Here is a 26,779-nt window from a genome sequence, read left to right as displayed (position 1 = left end):
TGCGTTCACAGCTCAGACAGGCAGTAACTGCTCTTCTGAGAATACACACTTTGTTAATATGTTTCTGGCACATTTTTGTTCACCACTTTGTTTCTCAACTAAGTCAATAAGTGTGGTGTCTCCTCTGAAATTGCATTTCAGTGCTGGAGATTTAGCTTGTGACCATTTGTATTTATTCTAAGTTGACTATGTGTCTGCTTGGCTATTTTTCTACCTATATTATGGCATAGTGTCTTTTGGTTTTAAAATTGCACATCTCTCTGCCCAATTCCTTAAACTTAACCATTTGGGGAAACAACCTTATGGGAGGTTGCTGGAATTTCTCATTGTGCGCAAAGTTGCCATCGAGGAAAATGTGATTTACTGTCAAAATTTCATTCTACCTGTTCAGATAAGCCAGTCTAGGAAATCATTTTGTTAGCCAGTGTTCTCTCCTAAATACAGTAGTTCCTATGTTTCTATGCCCTCTTTCTTGTGCTTTCCATCTACCTGCTCAATATGTCCTGCACTATCTTTGCCTCTGGATATCTGGATATAATTTGTCAAAACTTCTCAGTGCAGTGCAATGTCTGTTGTGGTGTCGTTGTGAGTGCTTTTACTTTAACTCACTTTTCCTATGTTTTGATTTACTGAAAAGCAAAGGGATGCATTAGAAGGACCCAGCATTTGAAGGCTGCAGGAAAACACTACCTTATGAAGTCCTTTGGGATGGCACAGGAGAACACTGTAACTCCTTCCCCCCGTCCTCCCCCCTCCAAAGTCTTGGCAAAAGCTGGTAGCTCTGCAGAAACTGACTGTAGTGCCACTTGTGGAGGAGCAGCTTGTTACATGTTCCTGGTGTAGCAGGGGAGGCTCTTGGATGCACTTTGTTAACCTAGTATCTTGCATCTCTGTGGCTAGTAACCCTTGTAAATAGGCATCAGATTCACAGATGTAAAAGCTTTGTTGCAGACAAGTCTGACTTTGTTATATGTCCCAAAACAAACTGTAACAAAAGCATGTGTTTTTCCAGTCTCTAGAGGCTGACAGAGTTGCATTTCCATATATGTTTTAAAAAGGCGATTAAAACCACTCTTTGCTTCCCAGAAGCTTCTACCGTAGAGAAGCGTTGCAGCTGTTACTTCCTGATTTGGAAACTCAAGCTGCGTTTTTTCAGATAGCTGAGAATCCTCTCGAACCAAGGTACCATCACAGACATCTGGAAGCAATAGTTTGTTTTGTCAAAACAGATTCTACTCTGAGAACATGTTCAAAAACAGTTACAAATCAGTTACAAAAAGAAGAAATGTCTCTCCCTTCACATTAAGAGCAGTAACTTTTCAGAAAAGCTTCAGAAAGGCTTTTTGCTATTTCAATGTCACGGTATCAGTATTTGTATATAGTACTTGAATTTTGCGAGCTTGCATTTTCAATATTACAGTAACATTGGATATTCACTAAGAAGTGTAAAGTTTAGATTACTGTCTTGCAAACAATTGCAAAATTCCCCAGCCCCTTGTTTCTTTGCCCAACCAAGTGCCAGTACCGAATTAATGAGTGAAAGTTGATGTCCCATATGCGCTGACTATTGCTACCAGTGTTACCAGTGCAGTCTGAATTTTGTAACTGTCTAGGACATCAGTATATGATAAAGCAAGCTGAATCAGCATTTGTTTTGACATATTTGTCTCAAGTTTGAGAGTGAAAGCTTTGTGCACATCTCGCAGCTGGAATGGTTGAGAGATCTATCCATGTATACAAGCTGACGATAGACACGCATACTAGTTAATGTCAAATGTTCAAAAGTGGATGTACTAGGAACATAAAGAGCAGATTCACTACATTGGACATTCAAGAATTACAGGTGTTTCAGCACCACTGTTGTTCTACCACTTCTCTGAGCCTTAGCAGTCAGGATCTCAGTTTAAAGTCTTAGTGGTTTCCCGACCCCCTGGTATCAGATGCTTTACAGAGAACTCAGTTAACTGTACATCTGTTGCTTTTTTCAAAATGTGAGCATTTAAAGAAATTCCCGTGCAGAAATTAGGCTTGTTCATCTCTGCCTTCCTTTGTGCCCATTCACAAGTAATGACATGGCGTTCAAAGACTTCGGCAGAAGTACCAAGAGGAAATGGTCAGGGAAGAACTAACCTGTTTCTCAAAAAGTTGCCAGCAAATAGACTAGTCTGTCTCCGTATAGCCTGTATCGAGACCGAGATAAAAGTCCTACTTCTGTCTATGGTCCTAACATAGGAACATGCTCGTGGGACAGGTTACAGCCTTTCAATTTCAGACTGTATCTGGAAATCATCATAGGCTGACTCTCTGGGAATGTGGTAGGATGCTCTGGTAAGCCTCTGGGCAGCAAATGCTGCGATTCCTATTGCCTTCTGTGGAGGTGTGGGTTCCTCAGAGCTGGCACAAATCTTCTCTGTTTCCATTGATCCCGTGGGTCTCTTCCAACCTGGTGGTTCTATGATTCTATAAAATAAAATTTCTAACTCCTATGCGTAACTAACTAACTAATTAACTAATTTCTAACTAACTTCTCTATGGGTACTTTGTGTCTAACATATATACAAGAAAACAGTTTTGAATAGCCGTAGTAGGTTAACATATATACAAGAAAACAGTTTTGAATAGCTGTAGTAGCTGAACATATATACAACATCAGGGGTGTGGTGCTGGCCTCTTGTTGGCTGGAGCGTCCTCCGAGCTGCTGGCTCTCCTCCTTCGGGTCCGCCGTGGCCTCACAGGGGAGCGTTCCCTGCCCTGGCTGGAAGTGTTGTGTGTGGGCATGGCCACTGCTGGCTCCTCCCGGGATGCTCCTTCCTCTGGCAGCGAGGACAGTGGGGATGGAGCATTGGCTGCTGGCACCCCCACCGATGGTAGTGGAGGAGGTGCCGGGGAGCTTGTCTGCAATGGATGTTGCAGGGCTGCCGCTGCATGGGACTGAATTGGGGCTGGGAGACCCTCCTGCAGGCCCAGCAGACGAAAGGCTTCCCTGCGCCACCGTTGCAAAGCAACAGGTACAAGTTCTTCAAAAAATGTCACTGTGTAGTCAAGGAGGGAGTCGTGCAGCATCTGAACAAGGACTTCTTCGTCCACCCCATGGTTGGTCAGGATGTCTATTACAGTCTCCTCCACCAAGGCTGCCTCTGCCTGGCTGCCATCGAAGATTTGCCGCAGTGTTGTGTGGAGCCAGGGCAGCAGGATCTCGAGGAACGAGGGGAGAGCCTGGAAAAGGCTCGCCCATTCCTCCAGCTGGAGGCCGCCCACAGGAGCTCTGGACATCCCTTCCTCAGGCTGTGGTTGGGGTGCTCCAGGGTGGTGGAGGTCCTGGACAGCGGAGTCTTCCTGAGCTCCTTCCCTCCGGCGGACAATGACTTCTGATGTTGCGGGTGGAGCGATGACATGCTCCATGTAGTCATCGTCCGCTCGCACCGAGTGCACTAGAGATGTGATCCTCCTCTTGCAGAGGGGGCACTCGGGCTTATCATCAGCCCACCGCAGGATGCAGGTGTAGCAGAAGCGGTGGAGGCATGGCATAGCAAAGCTGGGCTCCTCCCAGCTGTCCAAGCAGATGGGACAGCAGTCCTCCAGCTCTGTGGCCATGCTCTTGCCTTCCTGCAGTGGGCTGGGGGGAGTTGTGGAGCTCATGTTGTTCCCTCTCGCTGTTGCTGCAGCAGGGGGTGTTATGCTAGGAGAGGAAGAGAGGCCGCATTTGTTGACTGCCCTGGAGACAGGTGGAAGAAATGCCCAGGTCCCACAAGAAGAAAACCCTCCCAGCTCCCAGGGGTGAGGTTTCCCCTCCCAGCTCACCTCTGCTGCAGCAAGCGCCCCTGCTGGGATGCTCTGGCTCCCTGAGGCAGGGCCACAGAAAGTTCTTGGACTAGCCAAGGCACGCAGACTGCTCAGCTGGGGTGCAAAGATGAGCCCCCTGCAAGAGTCTCCGCTTGGCTACAAGCAGTGAGCGAGTGACAAGCCGTTGCTCGGGACGTGGGATACCATCGCCAGGGGACACAACAATCCAATGCCTGTAGACCTGTCAGTCCACCCATTGGTGCCACGTCCTTTCCATTCAGTTTTTGCTGCTCACCAATGATTTTTTTGCCCCGAGGAAGATGAGTCCAAAGTGAAAAGCAATTGTTTTTCTCTCTTTTCTTTCTACTGATTTATGCAGACCTGTGTATTAATAAACATATAAGAAGTGCAGTGCTATCTGGCACAGTTTTAGTCTTGTATTGTTGGTTAATTGCTGCAAAGAAGGCAAATATTTTCTTTCACATTTTTGTAATAATATTTGCTTGTCACATGCCTGGCAAGTGAACCTTGGTAAGTATAACAGCTGCATGTCTACTATGTTAATATCTGATCTAAAGAATAGACTTGCTGTAATCACTGGGGATTTTTAAGAAGATTATCTGTCAAAGACCTGCTTAATATACTGCAGAACTTTTCGAAGCACGGTAGAGAAAACTACAGACACTACTAAAACTTGATAGGTATCATACTATAACTCGCAGGAGCAGAGACAACCACCTACTGCCACAGGAAAAAAAGCAGACAACTTTGGATTTAAACATTGTTCCTTTGTTTTTAAATGTACTTAGACAGAAGAACTGAGGAGAGGCAGGATGGAAGAGCACCTCGTGCCACCCAGCTGGTTCTGAACGCAGTAGCTCTGCCTTCTCAAGGAAGCTCTGTACGTTCCCGATGGCTGTTGGGTGCCCCAGTTTTTGGCTCATCGCATGTGTGTTCTGGAGAGAGGACCTGGTCTGAGGAAAGTGAAAGAAGGAGCTGAGGAAAGAGAACGAAGGAGAGCCTGGATCTCTTTAGGGGGCTGGGGCTGTGACGTGAGGAGCCTCCTGCTTCGGGAGCCCCCAGGAGCACCTGACTGATGCTGAGCAGCGTCTGCGGGGCTGGTGGCAAGCAGCACAGGCTCTTTTCCACACATTCTGTGTCGCCAGCTCTGCCCAGGGATCTGCCGGTGGGGCTTTGCTTTTCATGCTGCCCTTTTCTGCCATTTGGGCACTGTGAATAACCAACCCAAAAGCAGAAGTAAACTGACCAAACACAACCCCTGTCTGAGCTGTGGTCAGGAGGGAATGCTGCACGCCTGGAGCTGCGCTCAACTCCAGGGCCTGCTCGCCAATGGGGCAGGCACGGGGCTGTGCAAGAGTCACTCTGCCCAGGACCACCGACCAAGCACAAGCTCAGCTCGAGGGCCAGCAATGGTGCCTGTAACAGTTAACGTGACCCTGGCCATGCCGTGGGGACTTTTGGACCATTTCACGCTGTCCATTCGTGTCACACTCGCCCTGTAGGCTGCAGGCGAGGGCAACATGAGTTCTACGACTGCTGTGACTGATCAATGTCACTCACGGCCAGGGCCACCTCCTTGCAGCCTCCCCTCCTCCCCCCGAGGGCTGTGGGGAAGGAGAGCAGGGTCTGACTGAGCCATGAGCGCCACCGCTGACTCGTTAGTTTTGTTGACGGGACACCTGTTCTTTGCACAATGGGTCCCCCTTAGAAAAACATTCCTCAGGCACAAACCACTATAAGATATACAAGTTTAGACAATTGTTGTCGATTGCTACACTGAAAGAAGACAGATAAGTCTGAATATTAACTAAAATATAGAGTTGTGACAATAAGGAGTTTTAACGAGGCTGTGACTGTATCTGGCTAAGCCAAGATAACAAGGACTGGTACAACGACCAGAGAAAGAAGAACTAGCTGGGCCAGATATGGCCTTGAAGAGGACCCAGAGAGCCTAAGAGCACGCGCAAGGAAGAAAAGTGAAAAGTTCAAATGCCACCATGACTAGTTGCCTTCATCCCCAAAGACCCTATTGTCCACTACCGCAAGAAAATGTGCAAGCACTAACGGGAGACCTATGATAATGAGTGATTAGGAGAAAATGTTTGTTGAAAAACACCAGTGGAAAAAATGCCTGCCAGCCTGGGAGCTCTGAGCTTGTGAACCCGAAGCGTCCTTGAAAAACGAAGCTTTTCAGGACAGCTAGATACCTACAAACCAGAGACATCCCAAGATGTTCTGCAGCATTTTATGTCTCTATAACATAAAAATGACTTTTTTGTTTTTACAAATGTAGCCTCTCTCTTTCACCATCCATGTTCCGTGTACTTCTCTGTTCCTGAACAGGCTAAATTCTCTGCAGAAACTTCTACAAGATGTAGGACTCCCAGTGGGGCTGCCAGGCTGACTGCAGGCTCTGTGCTGCGGAATGTCTTTGAAGTGACGCTGTTATTGCACAGTCCCCCACTGGGACCAGCCAACGCTGGAGGCAGCTCGGTCAGCCCTCCCGCTGCTGGGGTGGTTGGCTTCTTATCTGAGCTTGGTGTATCCTCCTCTCCAGGACAGTTTGGCCCCTTCTGAAATCTAATTCAACTGGTACTGCTAATATATATCCATGAGGGATCTGTTATAAGGTATCTGGCGTTACATTGCAGATAAGTTGCTCCGCTAATGGCAAGTTTGGAGTAACCGTGACTAGTGAGCACCTGCTTGATTGCCTCTGTTCTTGGTTTTTGCTGTAATGCTGATTTTTCCTGTAGAACTGGTTGATGGTGGCTTGCGATAGACATCTGTTTCCTTTATTCATAGAATCCTAGAATGTCCTGAATTGGAAGGGACCCACAAGGATCATCAAGTCTATCTCCTGTCCCTGCACAGGACAACCACAAAACTCACACCATGTGTCTGAGGGTGTTGTCCAAATGCTTCTTGAACATTGTCAGGCTCGGAGCCGTGACTACTTCCCTGGGGAGCCTGTTCCAGTGCTTCAACACCCTATGCGTGAAGAACCTTTTCCTCATATCCGATCTATATCTCCCCTGGCACATCTTCCTGCCGTTCCCTTGGGTCCCATCATTGGTCTGCAGAGAGAAGAGATCAGTGCCTGCTCCTCCTCCTTCCCTTGTGAGGAAACTGTAGACTGCGATGAGGTGCCCCCTCAGCCTTCTCTTCTCCAGGCTGAACAGCCAAGGTGACTTCAGCTGCTCCTCTTACGACCTCCTCTCTACGCCCTTCACCAACTTTATGGCCTGCCTCTGGACACTGATTATTCTTTGGTAACCTGTAACGAACTAGAGAGATGTACTGGATGAAGGCTCCATGTGCTGCTGTGTGACGGAATCCCGTGAACCAGTGGCTGCTGGGCCAGCCTTCAGGCGGTGGTGGGGCTGGAGTCATGCACTGCACCACGTTGCACTCCTGCAGCCCTGGGCCGTGGGCTGGTCAGGCCACAAAGGCATCAGTGCCGGCAAATAAACTTGTTGAGACTCCTTTTGGAGGTTTAGGAAGCAAGCATCCATTATCAGGCCTGGGCAAGACGAGGCAGCGATCTCCAGCAAACAGGTAGAGCGAGACATGAGCGAGGTGCTTAATACACTTCCCACTTACATGCATACGTGCACATTTTCCGAGAAATCTTACGCATATTCTATTACTCTCCAAGGACTAATTTCAGCATTGTTAGGAGCTTCACAACAGTCACATCTCTTGCTAACTCAGAGCCAGCTCTGCCTGACTTTGCATTTAAGACGGGAAGAGACTGCAAGCAGAGGTGATTATCGGAAAAAGCACATCTGTTCACCCCAGATCGTACTTAGAATCATAGAATCATAGAATAACCAGGTTGGAAGAGACCCACCGGATCATCGAGTCCAACCATTCCTATCAAACACTAAACCATGCCCCTCAGCACCTCATCCACCCGTGCCTTAAACACCTCCAGGGAAGGTGACTCAACCACCTCCCTGGGTAGCCCGTTCCAGTGCCCAATGACCCTTCCTGTGAAAAAAATTTTCCTAATGTCCAGCCTAAACCTCCCCTGGCGGAGCTTGAGGCCATACCCTCTTGTCCTGTCCCCTGTCACTTGGGAGAAGAGGCCAGCACCCTTCTCTCTACAACCTCCTTTCAGGTGGCCATAGAGAGAATAAGGTCTCCCCTCAGCCTCCTCTTCTCCAGGCTAAACAACCCCAGCTCTCTCAGCCGTTCCTCGTAAGGCCTGTTCTCCAGACCCTTCACCAGCTTTGTTGCTCTTCTCTGGACTCGCTCCAGAGCCTCAACATCCTTCTTGTGGGGAGGGGTCCAGAACTGAACACAGGATTCGAGGTGCGGTCTCACCAGTGCCGAGTACAGAGGGAGAATTACCTCCCTGGACCTGCTGGTCACGCCTTTTCTGATCCAAGCCAAGATGCCATTGGCCTTCTTGGCCACCTGGGCACACTGCTGGCTCATGTTCAGTCGGCTGTCAAGCAACACTCTCAGGTCCCTCTCCTCCAGGCAGCTTTCTAGACAGACTTCTCCTAGTCTGTAGCACTGCACAGGGTTGTTGTGCCCCAAGTGCACGACCCGGCACTTGGCCTTGTTAAACCTCATCCCATTGGACTCAGCCCAGCGGTCCAGCCTGTTCAGATCCCTTTGCAGAGCCTCCCGACCCTCCAGCAGATCAACACTTCCACCCAGCTTAGTGTCATCTGCAAACTTGCTAAGGGTGCACTCAATGCCTTCCTCCAGGTCATTGATAAAGACATTGAGCAGGGCTGGACCCAGCACTGAGCCCTGGGGAACACCACTTGTCACTGGCCTCCAGATGGATTTCACACCCTTTACCACCACGCTCTGGGCCCGGCCATCCAACCAGTTTTCCACCCAGGAGAGTGTGCGCCTGCCCAGGCCAGAGGCTGACAGTTTCTCAAGCAGAATGCTGTGAGAAACTCTGTCAGAGGCTTTACTCAAGTCCAGGAAGATACATCCACAGCCTTTCCCTCATCCAGCAGTCGAGTCACTTTGTCATAGAAGGCGATGAGGTTAGTTTGGCAAGACCTGCCTTTTGTGAACCCGTGTTGACTGGGCCTGAGCACCCGGTTCTCTTGCATGTGCTTCATGATAGCACTCAAGATCACCTCCTCCATGACTTTCCCTGGCACTGAGGTCAGACTGACAGGCCTGTAGTTCCCCGGATCCTCCCTGCGACCCTTCTTGTAGATGGGCACAACATCAGCCAGCCTCCAGTCCAGTGGGACTTCCCCAGTCTTCCAGGACTGTTGGAAGATGATGGAAAGGGGTTTGGTCAGCACATCCACCAGCTCCTTCAATACGCTGGGATGAATCCCATCCAGCCCCATAGACTCGTGGATGTCTAGTCGGGCTGGCAAGGCTCTGACCACCTCCTCTTGGATCATGGGAGCCTCATTTTGCCCCTCTAGCTCCTGGGTTTGTACACAGACGGAACGACTTTCTTTACAATTAAAGACTGAGGCAAGGAAGGCATTAAGTACCTCAGCTTTTTCCTTATCCCCTGTCACTGTTGTTCCTTCTGCGTCCAATAGGGACTGTATGGTCTCCCTAGTCCTCCTTTCATTATTTATGTATTTATAGGATTTTTTGTTATCTTTCACAGACTTTGCCAATCTGATTTCTAGCTGAGCCTTAACCCTTCTGGCTTCTTCTGTACACAATCTCACACAGGAGGTCGTCATCTCAAAAGAATGAGCAGCGGCTGGAAAAATGCTGCTTGACTGCAAAAACACACGATGAGAGGGACGCTCCGTCTGACTTTTGAAATACAAACACTTTGATGAAACTTAACTCCGCCTTAGCTTAAATCAAAGTATTCCACTTTTTGCAGTAGTAACTGCTTCTCATGTCAGCGGTGCGACAACCCTGAGCTGCTCTTCTGGCTCCTGGTTGTCTCCCAGAGCAATCAGGCCGCGTTCGTGCCCTCCAGCCCCCGTAGGCATCGGAGCGCGGCGGCGGGGAGGCAAAGGCTGCCCGGAACCACGGGAGCGGGAAGCCGCGCGCGGCGGGGCGGCAGTGCCGGCGCACCCGGAAGGCGCTCGACGGCCACGTCCGGCCCCGCCGCGGCTCGGGCCGGAAGCGGGCGGCATGGGGAGCCGCGGGCGGGTCAGTGCGGCGCGTGCGCGGGGGCGGCGGCGGGTGCCGGGGCCTCCGCAGCGCCCGGGGACGGCGGGGCCCACCCTGCCCTTCCCCTGCGGGGGAGGCAGCGCCCCCGCCTCGGGTCTGCGGGGCTGTCAGTGGCGACAGGTGCAAGTGGCGGGCTTGCGGGCGGTTTTGCCTGCGGGTCAGTGCGGGTCGGGGCTTTGGGCTTTGGGCTTTGGGCTTTGGGCTTTGGGTTGGTTTGTTTTTTTCCCTAGCAGCGCCGAGCGTTTATAGCGTCAACGGGCAGAGGCTTTTGGGGCAGGAAAAACTCCAAGGTAGTTGTGAGAAAGTAGGGGCTCACGTGCAAAAGCAGTTGTGGAAAAAGGGAGCACATTGAGAGCTGGTGGTCAGGGAGAGCTTCAGATGCATCGAGAGAGTGAACTGTGATACGAAGACGGCAAAGACAAAGATGGGAGCGTTAGTTCCATGTGTTGTATTTACAGTAGAGGGTATTTACACGGGGACCTGAACCCTGGTCCCAGAGGTGTTCTGAAGCGTAGTAATAGGGATGCTAATACGCTTGAGGTATTGGGGGAGTTCAGTGTTTCATTAGGGGACTGTAGAGCTTAGCGGCGCCTTCGCATTAATATATCGTGCTTCAGAGAGAATTATGGAATGCCTTGGGTTGGGATGGACCACGAAGGTCACCTAGCCCCACCCCCTTGCAGTGAGCAGGGACATTTTCACCCTGAGCAGGTTGCTCAGAACCCCATCCAACCAGGCCTGGAATGTTTCTAGGAATGGGGCATCTACCAGCTCTCTGGGCAACCTGTGCCTGTATTTCACCACCTAGAAAAACAAAAAATCCTGCTAGTATGTAGTCTAAAGCCTTCTAGTTTAAAACCCTTACCCCTTGCCCTTTTGCTGCAGACCCTGCTAAAACATTTTTTCCCAGCTTTCTTAGAAGTCCTCTTTTTTGAGTACTGAAAGGCTGCAACAAGGTCACTTTGGAAGCTTCTTTAAGCTGAACAACCCCAGCTCTCTCAGCCTCTCTTCAGAGGTGTTCTAGGCCTTTTATCAGTTTGGTGGTCCTCCTCTGGATCTGCTTCCACAGGTCCAAGTCTCTTTCTGTCCTGACAGCTCCAGAGCAGTATTGCAGGTGTGGTCTCACCAGAGGAAAGTAGAGGAGCAGAGTCACCTCCCTCCACCTGCTGGCCACACTTCTTTTAATGCAGCCCAGGACAGCATTTGCCTTCTGTTCTGTTAGCGCACACTGCTGGCTTCTGTCCAGCTTCTCATCCACCAGGACCCCCAGGTCCTTCTCTCGGTCTCTTCTTCGTCCATCGGATATAACTGTTCTGTTTCAGGAAGGATTTGCAATAGTGTGCAAAGAGCAGGGGAAGCTGCTTGAAAATTATTGACCGAAGAGGTCAGAAGAACCATAAAGCACATTTTCAGCTTTCGCCATACATGTGTTTGCCTCTAAACAATTAGCAACGTTAACTTCAGTGTTTGTAAAGTGGTGTAAATATTTCTGGATGCCCTCTCCAAATCAGTCAAATGTCTCTGCAGAAAAAGAAATTTATTTGCTGGCTTTTCATCCTGTCCGTATGCTTTCCACAGATCCAGCTATCTTGGGAAGGCTGCGGTTAAAAGCAACTTGGTGCCATTCAGTTGCTAATTATTAAGGACACAGAAGCTGAAAAGAAGCGAGCAGAGTCCATGTTCTCTTTCATATGTGTCCTCCCAGATTGAATTAACTGCTTGTCAAGCCTCGCACCAATTCTTGTAAAAGTGACTGAAGTTTTTTCACTTAAACATTTCTGGAACTCAGAAGAAATCAAGAACACACCAGTTTATCCTCTTCCCAGACATGTCTGTAATGGAGTAGCAGATACTCAACAGGATTCTTAATCATAAATTACAGTAGAAATTAGGACGCGGATTAACCCACCTGCTGAAGTGAGATTTGAATTCATTCCTATTTGTAAACTTTTCCTTAATATTGCTGAAGTTGTGGTCGTCTTTTGTTAAAGAAGCAGTACTGAACTGGCAAGCTGCGTGTTCTTACTGTTCTCTTGTCTTTTTTTCCTCTTCCTAAGAGCTGTCTTTTGTGTGTACACACTTCAGGATGAATTATCTCAAGATGTAGCTAAGTGGCCCGCTGGGCAGAGGGGAGAGCTTGGTTTGGAATATCTCAAAATGTGGAGAGAATAGTTGGAGATGTTGAAGGTAATAGCTTCCAGAGCTGTTTGCTGTTTCTGTTACTGGCAGATGTGAAGCAGAGGTCACGCTTTTTTCAGGGCCCTGCCAGAATGTTTTTATTGACCTTTTACTTTTAGGATGGCAGTTGTTTGCATCTGTAGCTCACAATTGCAGAGGATGCCTCTAAGATGGTCATCTCTTCGTAACAGCTCTGTGTTTGCTCTGTGTTATTCTAATAAACTTTTGGAATACTAACTGTGAGAAAACAATTGTTATTAAGTGCGTGGAACTGTGCCTTTTAGGGGTGCCAAAACATAGCAGGTAGTACTAGGCATAACTTCAAAAACTATCTTGTTGTGAAGATGATTTTTTTTGTCTGCCAAGGACTAGAGGACTTCTGTCATTCATTGCAGTTTGTATGACTAAACAGCCAAAACCACATGAGGGGGAGCTGTGAGTCTCAGGGGTTTTGCTTCATGTGCATACTGAGGTGTGTCATCTGTACATTGTAAATCTTAATTTTTTGAGTATTTGTTTTTACTGAAGTTTTTATTTGGTGATCTGGCAGTTATATTTAGAGAAGGGTTTTTTGCTTTGTAAAATATTATGACCAAGTATTATACAGAGGCATGAAAAATAATTGTTGAAATAGTTAAAGTACTCTTGGAGATCCTTTTGGTGTTCACTTTTCTCATCTTGGCTTCTAAGTGTCAGAACGCTTTACCCATTTATATTTCTCTCTTTTTTGTACTCGGAGACTATCCAGTGATGTACCCTTGAGAGTCCCTGCAGGTGACTTGGAATTTTTCCAACTCTGTTGTGTTTATTTGATATTGGCTCAATATATATGTTTATGTGACTGTATTTTCAGGATTCTAATCCCGTGATGCCACATGATTGTTCCACATAATCCAAATGGTTGTTAACAAGCATAGTGCTAGTGCTCTTTAGCATCTTAGATTAATCTGAAGCTTCTATAAACTCTCTGGGATTTTGATTTCCTCCCATCTGTATTGGCTGCAAGTTGCTTGATTGGGAATAGAGGTAAAGTATCTTAGATACTGATTCCATGCCAAATTTTGTACTAAGTGGAAAGATCATGAGAGATCAACCAGCACTTTTTAAATAGCAGCATGTTATTTAACATGTTAATTTCAACTAAGAATCCTGCTAGCGGACAAGCTAATTCTGTGCTTGTTTTATTGACAGGTTTTGAAGCTTTTTAAATTATTACACAGAACCCAGCGAGAAGTTTTAAAAATGATACCAGACCCCTTGAAGGTGAGATATGCTTTTGTGTGGTGGATGCTTACCTCTCTTCCTGTGGAACTTTCTTCTCTGAATATACTGAAAGAGAATTCTTCCTTTGAATTATTCTTTTCCACAATTTTTAAAGAATCCTTGGGAAAACTTTTGTATACGTAACAAAACATCCTTTCATTTGAAAAAAAGAAAAAAACCCATGGTTGTTAAGACTGAAGCACTCAAGGCTCTGTTTCCTAAGGAAAACATCTCTCTTTGGAACCTTGATGATCTTCCTGTTTGGTTTGGGTTTTTTTTGCCTGCCCCTTCCCGCCCTTATTTTTTAGCTGCTCTCTTCAGTCCAGCCAAAGCATGTTTAAACAGTACGGAACTGCTCAGTAGATTTTCTTTATGTTCAGTTGTTCCTTAGGGGGTAAATGATGCTTTTGCCGTAAAGCAACTTTTAGTTGTGGCTTCTGTGTGTTCGGTATTTTTGAAGCTCAGAGTGCTAGATACGTGATTTTACGCCTCTACCAGTGAATTTAAGATGTGGTATCACCTGAGCGATAGCACCTTCTATTAAAATGTTTCAGACAGAGCACGAGACAGATGCTGTAAAGGACCTGGGATTCTGAGCTTTGAGGCTGTGACAAGGCAAGCTACACTTTTTATTTGCACTTCAGGTTTTTTTTTTGTTCATTTAGCTGCAAGACAAAAGATAAATGAAGACTTCAGAAATAACCAAGATGAGACATCTGAAGACAAGATAAATGAGGTACTTATTGTTTCCATTGCTTTTTTCCACTTGGAATAAGAATGCTTGCATAGGAGCGTAGGAGCTTATTTCTTAAAGGATCTCTAAACCAATGTTAGTACTTACTGAGACATTGGGAGAGCCAGGTGAGTTCAAAAAAGCTTTTACGTAGATCTTTGTTTGTAAATACAGTGATACCTCCATTGGTATTGATAATATGTTGCAGAATTCTGCGCATACCAAAATGCATAAGGAAGGAGAAACTGTTTTCTGGTAGTTCAATATGCTTATTTTGAGGCTGTAATAACATTGTGGAAAAAACTGTTGGTATTTTCATGTAAGTATTTTGATACTATGCTCGTACATGTATGTATCTGAGCTGTGGTCATTTTCAGTGCACTTGGTCGTTATTGTATAGGCAAGGTCAGAAAGGTACAGAGAAATGTAATGATTTGCTGAGTTACTAGCAGACACGAGAAGTTATTTTGATTCCTTCTCACAAGCGAGGCAGCATTTTTTTGTGGGGTGTAGAAAACAGCCAAATGATCATGATGTTTTTAATGTAGAGGGGTTTTGCTGCTACTTTCTTCATCGTGCATTGAAAGGAGTAGAACATTCTGTTTGTTCACTCTACAAGTTAACTTTACATAGTTGTTACCTTAGCGCTTTTTACTGAGACATTTTTCTAAAGCTTGTTGAAAGCAGAAGTGAAGCTTCCGTATTTTAGATATTTTTAGTTCTTAACTTCCATACAGAGTGAACAGTTTAATCCTTGTTGTTCATCATTTTAACCAACTGTGTTTACATTGTCGTGGGACAGTAGTTGGAAGACAGTGCCTCCATCCTGCCCTTTGTATCGTACTAGCTATGGGAGAATAACGTAAACAGTTCTGAGTATTTAGTTAGGACTTTGTAGCACTTTTGACTTGTTATCAGGCCGGCCCCAGTAGTAATCCTCCTGTGTTTGTCTTGCCAATGTCTGATGTGCTAAATTGTGTGTTCTTGTTGTTAGAGATGTACAGGAACACTATGTTTGTTAGGAATGGCAGCTTACAAAATGCATAGATGTAACTTTTTAATACGGGTTAATTGATAGTTTGGGGAAATGGGTCAATGGAAGAAACCCTAGACTTTCATCACAAACTGCAGAATGGTAGGACATCACCGAAGTTGTCATATTTATTATGTATGCATACATATACAGACTGAATAGACTTGGATGCAGAGGGACTGAATCGAATGACACGTAGCGTTTGTGAGAATTTGTGCATGTATTTGCATAAGAGTTGTTAGTATTCTGCTTTTGACAGCAGCTAAAGAAATGAATGTTCACCAGCCAAATGTGCATTCCCAAAGTGAAAGGTGTTTATAGGTAGTGAGTAACTAACTGAATAACAGAACTGACCAGCTTTGTTATTTGAATAGCTGTCTGGTATGGAAAATACCTTCAGGAACAGTTATATACAATTTAAATTACTGTGTTGTTTGTTGTTTGGTTTTGTTTCCTTTTACTAGCTTCTGAAAGTAGCTTCAGATGTTTAAGCGATTCTTGGAACTTCTGTTGTTCAGGCAGTTCACACAGATTCTGACAAAATACGTGAGTAAAGCTGCATGCTAATAAAATGTTTAAAAATATTGTGGTTCAGTAAATAAATAAAAAACTTGAAAACTAAGTAAGGGTATAGAAAGGGCCAAAGTTTGTCTGTATGTCACTTCTCTGCCCAAACCTGTAGTTTAGGCTTGCTGACTAGTGTTGCTACCCAGGACAGGTGGAGGTTTCAAAGATAGGAAGTTTCTACACAGATATTTTGACATACTGAGGTTAGTAGATAATGCATTTAATGCCCTCCTTGAAAGAAAAAAGTTATAACATGATACCTTAACTGTTAGGAGTGGCAGCAGTTAGGTAACAAGTCAGCATGAACGTACTGGCTAGTCAGTCAGTGTACTTCTAAGTGTAGTAGCCAGAGTATCTGGAGGTGCTTTTTCCACCAACTAAGTAGCAGCTGCCTGAAGAGAATTAGCAAATGCAGCATGTACACTGTCCAGAGATGAGTGTTTTCTTCAAGGACTGAGTTCTCTTTTCCAAAACCTTATTCTGACAATGTAAGCCTCAGATTATTCCTTGGAAACTTTGTGACGCAAGGATGCCCTTGATGCAAAGCTGATCAAATTCTGCAATTTTGGCTCCTAGTTTAGAAGTTCTTTTGTCTGAAGTTCTTTTATCTTACAGTCAAACACAAGAAAAGTTATTATGTTCAGCATACCACTGTGTGGTAGAGGATAGGAAAACTCTTCAGCTTCAGACATTGTTTTCTTTCACTTCTGAAGGTACAGACCTTGAAGGAAATCACTTTTCCTTCCTATAAGATCCGGGATATCAGTGTACTTCGGAAAGAATGTTACTTACACAGGCACACAAATCCACATGGGTTTACAGGTGTGCTGTACCTTTCATGGCACTCTGACCTAGGCAAAGTTCTTCATTGGGACTGCAGGTGTTTGTGCTATAGTTTTTGCTGCTGGAGGAAATCCTGCATAACACAGCTCCTTCCCTTTATGGAGAAAGGACAGGCTGATTTCTGATGAGTTGGGAAGAACTTGGAGTCAGGAGGAGCTTAAAAGAGTGTTACATATAGGATCTGTCTCCTGTGTGATTTAAAGCAGACAGCTAAGGTGTAATTTGTATGAAATTTTGATGAAAAAAAAAAAGTTATCTGACAGATCAGTTAATTTATTCACGTCACGTTCTCACAGTCTGTGCTGGCAGGTATTAAAACACAGTACCTACTTCTGAAAAGCATACTCTTAAATGCACATTCCTCCCACCAAAACCCCTGACAGTATTACCCTGTTTCCGCCATTTCCGTATGAAAAATCAAGCTTTTATGTGCAGTGAAAGACACTGCTAGATTTAGGTTGTATGCTAAAATATAATGTGAGAAAGAATATTAGATAAAGAGCATAAGATAGATCTAAATATACATATTATAAAACTTACATATTTTCTAAATATATGTATTCCATTTCTGCTTTTAATAGTTTGGAAATGATTTAAAGTCAGATGTTCTATTGAAGAATAAGAAACCAAATATAAAGTTTAGATTATAATTTTTTTACAGATAACCTGGTGATACTGCTGATGTTCAATGTCTGGGATTTTTATTTTTTTTCAGCGGGAAGGACTGAGTGTTTGCAGGCTATTTAAATCTTCATCTGTTGTAAACTCTTCACCTCTTTAGCTTAGAAACTACTTTTCTTTAAGACACAAATGCATTTTTAAAGCTCACGCTTTGTATATATAGTGTCTTCAAGTTCTTTTTCAAATTTTAACTTGTTCTCTGTAATTAGAAAGAAACTTATTAGTGCAGCCCCGTAACATCTTACGGTTTTCTTTCTGAATTTGATATACTTGGTAAGAACAGCATTAGTTTTCTTGAGTCCATTCGCTCTTATGACATTTCAGTAGCTGCTCCTTGAAAACAGACGTCTTTGGTATTTAAGTTCTCTAAAAGAATGTGTTTCTCTGCAGTAGGGGCACTGTACTACTAGATATATTTCACCTTTCTAAGATAATTCATGTGTCACTTAACCATATTGATTTGCACTTTGTCATCTTTGTTTCCATACATAGGTTTTATACTGAACTTGTCAGAAAGGCTAATATGACTTTTAAGCTGTGACAAACTAAGTGAAATAAATCATCTGAGCAGTTAATGTCAGGATGATGATGAAATCACCTGCTACTATGGCAACTTTAGCAATTTTTTGTGACAGATTGAATCAGTACATTTATTATTTAGAAATACAGGAAGTATACTGAATTGTTAGCCCTGAAAACAAGGCTTCAGACAACTGTAAAGCTTCAAATTGTCATGCAAATGCTAACACTTAGACAATGGCTGTTTATAAATTACATTGCTAACGAATGAGTTATGTGAGCGAACCTGCAATATGCTGTCCAGACTTCATAGAAAGTGGTTACAGCTTGATGAGAAGCGTGCCTTGGCCATACCTGCAACCAGCCCTTTTACTCTGCTGGCTGGTGGTCTATGCCAATTCATTTAATAGCCTTTCAAGCCAGAAGTCTACCATTTATAGAAGCAGTTTTGTGAATTAAATTGTCCAATAGGATGTGGGTTTAGTCTACAGGTTTCATTCATCTGTAGCTCTAAATAGCTTTGACATGATGACTTAGAACTACTGATCCAGGTCTTGCTTGTAACTGACTTGTAAAAATGTTTTTGTATAAAGATGCCTTTCGTTGTTCTATCCTGCAGGTCTTATAGCATGGCCCTAGATTTCTAATGCTACAGTTTAGGAAAGAGTAATACATTTATTTTCCATGTAGTCTATTTTTTGTGGAGGAAAGCATTTGGCTTACAAGTTATAAATACAGATATTATTATATCTACTGTTACTTCATTTGTGTAAGTATTGTTACACATTGAAATGGCTTGTACAGGATTGCAGTTTCTATGTGGTTTTAGGATGTTATGTAACTGATTAATGTGTAGACTGTGCTAACATCTCATAATGCAGAATTGTCTCAGTCCTGTCTCAGTAAAATTTACTAGTATGTATCTTTCTACACGTTGGCTTCAGTTGTGTGGTGTATGAGTGAGGAAGTCCATGTTAAACTGCGGATTAAATAGTTGATTCTCCTGTCTATATAGCAGATATCATCCACAGTGTCTTTGACTAGAAGACAGCCAACTTTTGGTGACAGTTCAGTTACGAAATGGGCGCCTACTCTGAAACCATATTTGCCTTGCTGACTTTAAGGATTTTTATTTGCTTTCTTATTGGACTCGTTAGGCAACCAGTGCAGTGTCATGTGCTGTAAGCTGGTTGCTCAGCTGTTCTGTCTGAGGATCAGCTTTATTTTAATATGGTTAGTTTATGTGGAGCCCAAGCGTTGTGATAGTGAAGCGTGTTGCACTGTGTACCTTGTTCAGTGTCCACGAAACATTGCCCTACCTGGTATAGAAGATGCATAAAATTTAATTTACTACTACTTTTACCTTGTTTCACGTGAACATTTGAAATGTGGACTGAATTGTTTGAAGTTTTCAGCTTTCCTCTCGGTTTGTCTGTTGTGAAGGCCATTTCTGTTATATGAATGCTGTCATGAGGGTTTATCATTATGGGTGGATACTCATTGAAAACAAGGGTGTTGTGCATTGTGGTGGGTTTTTGTTTTAAAGACAGATTTGACACCAATAAATTATCCATTGCTACTTCAACAGCAAATCCTAGAGCAGTGATTCTTTTTGTTGCTCAGAGACAGCTCTCAGGAGTGTGTTTCCTTTCTGTTATTGTCTACGGTACTTGTAATCCATCCTTCCTTTTACTGAGAACTGCTGAATGTGGTAGCAGATGACGTGGGCAATAATTCAATAACAAACTTGTTTGCTAAACGTCTCACGTGTAATGAGATTTAACTGCCAAGTTAAACGTTTTTATTTGGAACTTAGCACAAACCATTTATTTCCTGAACTACCTGGTATTGCCCGTGATGTAAAAGCTGATGACTAGAGGGATGATCTAACTAGTCTTGCACAAAAAAAATGTTGAAATATACATCTGGTTAGGGATTTTCCACCAGCCCTTGTTAACGTTAAAGTTTGAATTTAGCGAAGGGAGCTAAGAAGTTTCTGCTTTTGACCCCATGCTCCATATTTACTTTTTTAACTATGTCATACGTATACATGCACACAAAAAAATGGTGCCTGTATCATAGAGTGGTTTGGGTTGGAAGGGACCATAAGGTTCCAACCCCTCTTTCACGGGCAGGGACCCCTCCCACTAGACCGGGCTGCTCAAAGCCACATCCAACCTGGTCTTGAACACTTCCAGGGAGGGGGCAGCCACAATTTTCCTAGGCAGGAATGTAAGTATTTTAAACAGTGTGAACACATACCAGAGTAAGGATAAAGAGCACCTAAGAGTGCACAAGTCAGTGAAGGCTTCTTCTAATACTGCAGTGAACAAGATAGCCTCTAATCCTTGAATTCGTTCACAAATGGCGGCACTTCAGCCCTTCTGACGTCGGTGGTGCTCTGCAAGGGGGAGGAGTTGAGGAAGCTCCTTCCTGCTAATATAAAGTTATGTTGCTGTTATTTATAAAATATTTTGCATTAGGAGCTGTAAGGGTTAATTATACCATTTTTTTCCCCTTCTTCCTTGCTCTCTAGAATTGGGGATCTCTTCAGTGAATCATTTGCGGCTTCAAGAAAGGACTAGAGTAACCGAAGTTGTGAAAATTAGGTAAGCAATACTGTCAGTTTACTTTTCACTTTAAATGTTGAGCTAAAGGTAGGTGACAGAGTTATGAATATTCATTGTGGGGTACCATAACCATCAAGGCATTGTTAGGGTTTTCAATCTTAAGTAGATTTGATGTTCTGGCTCTTCTCATGAATTCTAAGCAGCATTTCAAGTTTCTCCTTGGTGATGGGCCCCTCATAAGAAGTCCGGCAGAATTATGATATGCAAATGTCCTTTGTGCTTATAATAAAAACAGATTGATTAATATTCATATCAAAGTTGGAGTAACTTTGACAGGAGGTCGGTGTACTTTTATGATCTTCAGTTAAGTTACTGGATTGTTTTTGACAGCATTAAATTGTTTTGTTTCCCCAGCAGACTCTGGTATTTGTGGTATATGCAGCCATATATACTTTATGTAGATTTCCTTCCCTAATTTTCTTACCAAAGCATATTCTGGATGGATTTGATAATTCGTGTCGGTTTCACCTTCCTATTTCTTTGTTCAGTGTGTAAGTCTTGTAAATAGATCTCCAGGGCCTAATTCTCCAATAAGATGACAAAATTCCTTTTTTGTTCTTTGTGCGGTACCTTTCATGGCTTAAATAATTTAACTTGGAATTTAGTGTCATATGCTGCTGCTCGTGTTGTTTTGCTCGGCTTTGAAGGGCCCGTCCAGCTTGACTTCAATATTTTCTAATTGCCATCAAGTGCATGTGCTTTGATGTGGTCTTGAATAATTTAAGTGAACGGCCAGTGTTTTTAATCGGCTGAATTTGGCTCCAGCAAAATTCTGGGACAGATCTATGCCTGTTCGCCTTCAGTGGATGATACAATTGCAACGTGTTTATGTAGGGTTCGATCCTGTGGAGTACACGAGCAGTAGTTTCAGGGTTTAACTGTTAGGATTCATTTCTTATGAGCTCAGTTCTGTACGGCAGCTTCTATTTTAGAGACCTGTAAGTTCTTTGCTGTTTCACACTTTAGTGTCTAAAAATCCAAATGAACTGTGGAGAAGGATTCTGCTAGGTAAAAGCACGTGCTGTCTTGCCCATGCTTCTTCCTCAGAAAGAGCTGTACCATGTAGAACATTGCACAGTTATCCCCTTTGAAAGCAAAGCCTGCAAAGCGTTATTTCATTTCTCGAGTATTCTGTAATAAATATCTTTCTATTTTACCCTGGGTTTTGTGCTTCTGAGCACCGTATATGAAGTATTTAATTCAAGTAGTAGTCAAACTTGATGCTTTACTCTGAAACTACTCAGTGTATCCTGAATTTCATTTAAGTACTGGTAAATGGCTAACGTGATGCTTTGTTTCCTTCTTTCTCTCTCCCTTCCCCCATGTTCCTTTGAAAACACTTCAGAGTTATCGGTAACACTGACAATACCAGACATGTTTGGGCTTATCCTTCATGTAGTGCACTTCCTTTCTATGAACACAACTGTGTTTTTCAGCTCAGATTTCACTATTCCTAGTAAACTTTTTCTGCCAGAGAGCTTGGGGAAAGGAGTCTGCATGTCAGTTTACCCTGAAGAAGTGTGTGAAATGGAAATGGTTTTATTACTTGCGTATTGTGAGAAACACACATTCACTGGTAAAATATTGAAAAGGACAAAATCTTTGCGGCAAAGGCAATAATATTTTTATTTTACAATTCAGCACTGAGTTGGATGCCCTTCTAAAAAAGGCATAACCTCTTAAAAAAGCAGTGGGTATATATACTAGTTTTAGACAAAGAATCATAGAAATCTTCAAAGAATGCTCTTTGGTTTTTGGTTTTTTTTTATTATCCAACCATGTCTGGAGACTCCCTTCAGGATATCTCCTGCAACAGCTGTGTCTTAGAAGGCAACTAAGTATATTAAACATACAAACCAGCTGCAGCAAAACTTATCAATTAACTCTCAGAATATGTAATTAGCAGTGTAAGTGGCATTTCAAAGTGGGAGCAGGAGCTTCAGCCTCCCCCACCGGCCCTGTGATTCCTCCTCTGGCTTGCTTCTTAATACTCTACACCTGGAGCATCCTCAGTGTTTATATAGTCACCCTGTGAAAAAAAGAAGGGTTTCACGGCCAAATGAGAATGGGGTGTGGGGATGGAGAATCTTTGTCCTTGAGACTCTGCCAGGAGCGGGGTGGAAAGAAGAAGGAAATGGTAGCCCAATCAGATAAATAGGTAAAAACCTCCCAAACTCATAAAAAGCCCTGAACAAAAAAACCCCACCCTGTGGAGGTGGGTGGAAGGGGGAGAAGGCGTACAGTTGGGTACCAGATGTAGGGGTGACTTGGGCGGGTAAAAGGTGGTGTTGTTTGTTTCAGGAGGCAGACAGAGAGGAAAAGAGAAGAAACATAAGGGCTTTAAGGGATTTAGGCAGCAGGAAGAGGGCATGGGCATGGATGAGAGCTAATGAAAGAAGACTAAGTGGGGAAGATGCAGCAGTTCTCTGAGGTCAGTGGTGTCAGTCAGTAGTGATCCTTCCTGGAGCATGGGGAAGCAGGAAGCAAAAGAGAACTCCCACAGTGTGAAACTATGTGTTTTTCATTCTTGTGGCAGAAACAAATAAAGTGCAATGGGTGTTCCCAAGTTGTTGGCTGCCCTTTCTGTACGTGCTCCTGGAGTGTTTGCAGGAAGCTTCAATCGTGGGTCAGGAAGTAAAACCTTCCTGACTTGTCTCACTGGCAGCTACAGAAGTGACGAATGTAAAATTTCCGTGAACGTCTTAGGCTGGAATAGAACATACCATAAAAGCCCCTTATACTTGAATACCTAATATTTTTCTTTATTTATCTTAAGTGCTTTGAGGTTCAGACTGACGGTTTATAAGACAATGATGCAGGACAGTGCACTAGGGCACGTTAGCAGACTATTCACATGTACATGTCGGGATACAACCACAGAAAAGCTCTGCCTATCCTCAAAATCACAAAATCTCTAGTAAAGGTAGTATATGGTTTTCAGACTTGATACGTGGGTCATCTTTTCTGAGTAAGATTTTCATGGATTTTAGTTTCCTGTGTCAGAAAGCATTTAGACTCCATCCACTATGCTTTTATCTATTCTATGACTCTAATTTGCGATTTAGTAATTGATCTATGATGTCAGAGCAATGGCAAAGAAAAGTTTTAGTTCTGTTGTTTAATTGAAATGCATTCATGCCATGAACTTTAGGGGCAAAGTCGAAAGTCACGTAAGATATTGTTTTTTAACTTTTGTTTAATGGAGGATTTTTTTTTTTCTAGTTTAATTTTTATCTGCAGCTCCCACTTTCTGATCATTGCATTAATCCTGTAGAGTAACTCTGAAGTAACACAGGTGCAAAGCTATGGTCTTCTCTTATTCTTTTCAGGCACCTATTTGTTCAGACAGTCAGAGTTCTTTACAGTTGTCTCTCGCAGCAACTGTGTTTGTATCTGACTGCCTTCTAGTTCCTTCATTGTTAAACTTGGGTCAAATCACTGCAGTGCAGCTTAATTGTGTGACTCAGTCAGCTTCTTGCATGCATCTTGCATAGGTCTTAAAAATGTTTTTTTTTCCCTGGAACATATAGAAAAATATACAACCAGGGAGGTCTTTCATTTCTGAAGTTTTATGATTAGACTTCTAAATAGCTATAGTGACATTTAAAGTATCTCTAAGAGATTGGGGAGTTCTGTTCCATAAAGCACTTTTTTTTTTTCCTTTCTGAAAGTACTGTCATATTCTTTAATAGTTTCCTTAAATTGGCTGAGCTTATGTAATGTGAAATATGGCATCCTGAAAAACCTGTATGTAACTCCTCCCTTCTTAGACACACTGTACTTTGCAATCATATTTCTACTTTCTTATGTGATTTTATGCAGGAGAAAATCTGCCATTTTTTAAGGAAGGTGCAAAGACAGAAATCTAAGAGCGTAACTGGCTTTTACCACCATGAATAATGATGTCTCCAAAGAAAATGAGTCGAGCCCACATGATGCATGAAGTGCTATCTGCAGTGAGAATGCCAAGGACAAATGCCCTGGAACTGCTTGAATGCTGGAGTCCCATTCTCTGGGAGAGCCCAGGCTGAGTATTAGTAGTCCTTGTCACAAATTATTCAGTACTTCTGTCTGTGTTCTGATTTGTAGTTCCGTTCCAATGTGCGATGCGTATCCATTCAGAAGAGCTAGCACACAATGTGCATGTGTTACATAGTCAAATTAGATCACTATAGGTACGAAGTAGGTAAGGAACCCTATTCTAGAGAGTGAAATTACTTGAGATACTTAAAATATGGTAAATTAGAGAGCTGCAAGGCAGAGAAGAGCTCATATGAAGTTACAGAATCTGATCTTCCCAGCAGGCTGAATGCGAAAGTGAACACCAGTGAAGGAGCTCAGTTTCACATACCATATCTAAATCCTGTTCTCGAATTCCATGTGGAACTTCAAAACATGCCACCGTTCATTTCCTTCAAAGAAGGAAAAGCATGGTATTGCCTCCTCTATTAATGATCAAGAAGGAAAGGGGAAGCAATGAACAGACTTCAGGGTACTTCCCAGGGGATGAGGAAAAGGCTGAGGTACTTAATGCCTTCTTTGCCTCAGTCTTTAATTGTAAAGAAAGTCGTTCCGTCTGTGTACAAACACAGGATCTAGAGGGTCAAAATGAGGCTCCCATGATCCAAGAGGAGGTGGTCAGAGCCTTGCCAGCCCGACTAGACACCCACGAGTCTATGGGGCCGGATGGGATTCATCCCAGGGTATTGAAGGAGCTGGCGGATGTGCTGACCAAACCCCTTTCCATCATCTTCCAACAGTCCTGGAAGACTGGGGAAGTCCCACTGGACTGGAGGCTGGCTGATGTTGTGCCCATCTACAAGAAGGGTCGCAGGGAGGATCCGGAGAACTACAGGCCTGTCAGTCTGACCTCAGTGCCAGGGAAAGTCATGGAGGAGGTGATCTTGAGTGCTGTCATGAAGCACATGCAAGAGAACCGGGTGCTCAGGCCCAGTCAACACGGGTTCACAAAAGGCAGGTCTTGCCAAACTAACCTGATCGCCTCCTATGACAAAGTGACTGGGCTGCTGGATGAGGGAAAGGCTGTGGATGTATCTTCCTGGACTTGAGTAAAGCCTTTGACAGAGTTTCTCACAGCATTCTGCTTGAGAAACTGTCAGGCTCTGGCCTGGGCAGGCGCACACACTCCTGGGTGGAAAACTGGTTGGATGGCCGGACCCAGAGAGTGGTGGTAAAGGGTGTGAAATCCATCTGGAGGCCAGTGACGAGTGGTGTTCCCCAGGGCTCAGTGCTGGGTCCAGCCCTGCTCAATGTCTTTATCAATGACCTGGAGGAAGGCATTGAGTGCACCCTTAGCAAGTTTGCAGATGACACTAAGCTGGGTGGAAGTGTTGATCTGCTGGAGGGTCGGGAGGCTCTGCAAAGGGATCTGAACAGGCTGGACCGCTGGGCTGAGTCCAATGGGTGTTGGTTGACAGCCGACCGAACATGAGCCAGCAGTGTGCCCAGGTGGCCAAGAAGGCCAATGGCGCCTTGGCTTGTATCAGAAACGGCATGACCAGCAGGTCCAGGGAAGTTATTCTCCCCCTGTCCTCGGCACTGGTGAGACCGCTTCTTGAATCCTGTGTTCAGTTCTGGGCTCCTCCCCACAAGAAGGATGTTGAGGCTCTGGAACGAGTCCAGAGAAGAGCAACAAAGCTGGTGAAGGGTCTGGAGAACAGGCCTTATGAGGAACGGCTGAGAGAGCTGGGGTTGTTTAGCCTGGAGAAGAGGAGGCTGAGGGGAGACCTCATTGCTCTCTATAACTACCTGAAAGGAGGTTGTAGAGAGAAAGGTGCTGGCCTTTTCTCCCAAGTGACAGGGGACAGGACAAGAGGGAATGGCCTCAAGCTCCGCCAGGGGAGATTTAGGCTGGACATTAGGAAGAAATTTTTCACAGGAAGGGTCATTGGGCACTGGAACGGGCTGCCCAGGGAGGTGGTTGAGTCACCTTCCCTGGAGGTGTTTAAGGCACGGGTGGACGAGGCCTTGAGGGTCGTGGTTTAGTGTTTGATAGGAATGGTTGGACTCGATGATCCGGTGGGTCTCCTCCAACCTGGTGATTCTATGATTCTATGAAATAAAATTTCTAACAAACTCCTATGCGTAACTAACTAACTAATTTCTAACTAACTTCTTTATGGGTAGTTTGTGTCTAACATATATACAAGAAAACAGTTTTGAATAGCCGTAGTAGCTGAACATATATACAACATCAGGGGCGTGGTGCTGGCCTCTTGTTGGCTGGAGCGTCCTCCGAGCTGCTGGCTCTCCTCCTTCGGGTCCGCCGTGGCCTCACAGGGGAGCGTTCCCTGCCCTGGCTGGAAGTGTTGTGTGTGGGCATGGCCACTGCTGGCTCCTCCCGGGACGCTCCTTCCTCTGGCCGTGAGGACAGTG

General features: G+C 44.4%; 2 protein-coding genes across 2 annotated transcripts in view; both read left to right on the top strand.

The window, feature by feature from the left end:
• CDC42SE2 (CDC42 small effector 2) overlaps nt 1–26,779 on the top strand; it is a 164,067-nt gene that overhangs the window by 5,192 nt on the left and 132,096 nt on the right. The gene's annotated exons all lie outside the window — the stretch shown is intronic.
• LYRM7 (LYR motif containing 7) overlaps nt 1–26,779 on the top strand; it is a 117,018-nt gene that overhangs the window by 59,296 nt on the left and 30,943 nt on the right. The window contains exon 8 of the mRNA XM_069881158.1: nt 14,043–14,113. Within this exon, the coding sequence (XP_069737259.1) occupies nt 14,043–14,113 (71 nt within the window). The remainder of the gene's footprint in view (nt 1–14,042; nt 14,114–26,779) is intronic.

The sequence above is a fragment of the Phaenicophaeus curvirostris genome, chromosome Z, assembly GCF_032191515.1.
Source record: "Phaenicophaeus curvirostris isolate KB17595 chromosome Z, BPBGC_Pcur_1.0, whole genome shotgun sequence".
Classification (NCBI taxonomy): Eukaryota; Metazoa; Chordata; class Aves; order Cuculiformes; family Cuculidae; genus Phaenicophaeus; species Phaenicophaeus curvirostris.
This window is presented reverse-complemented; position numbering and strand designations above follow the sequence as displayed.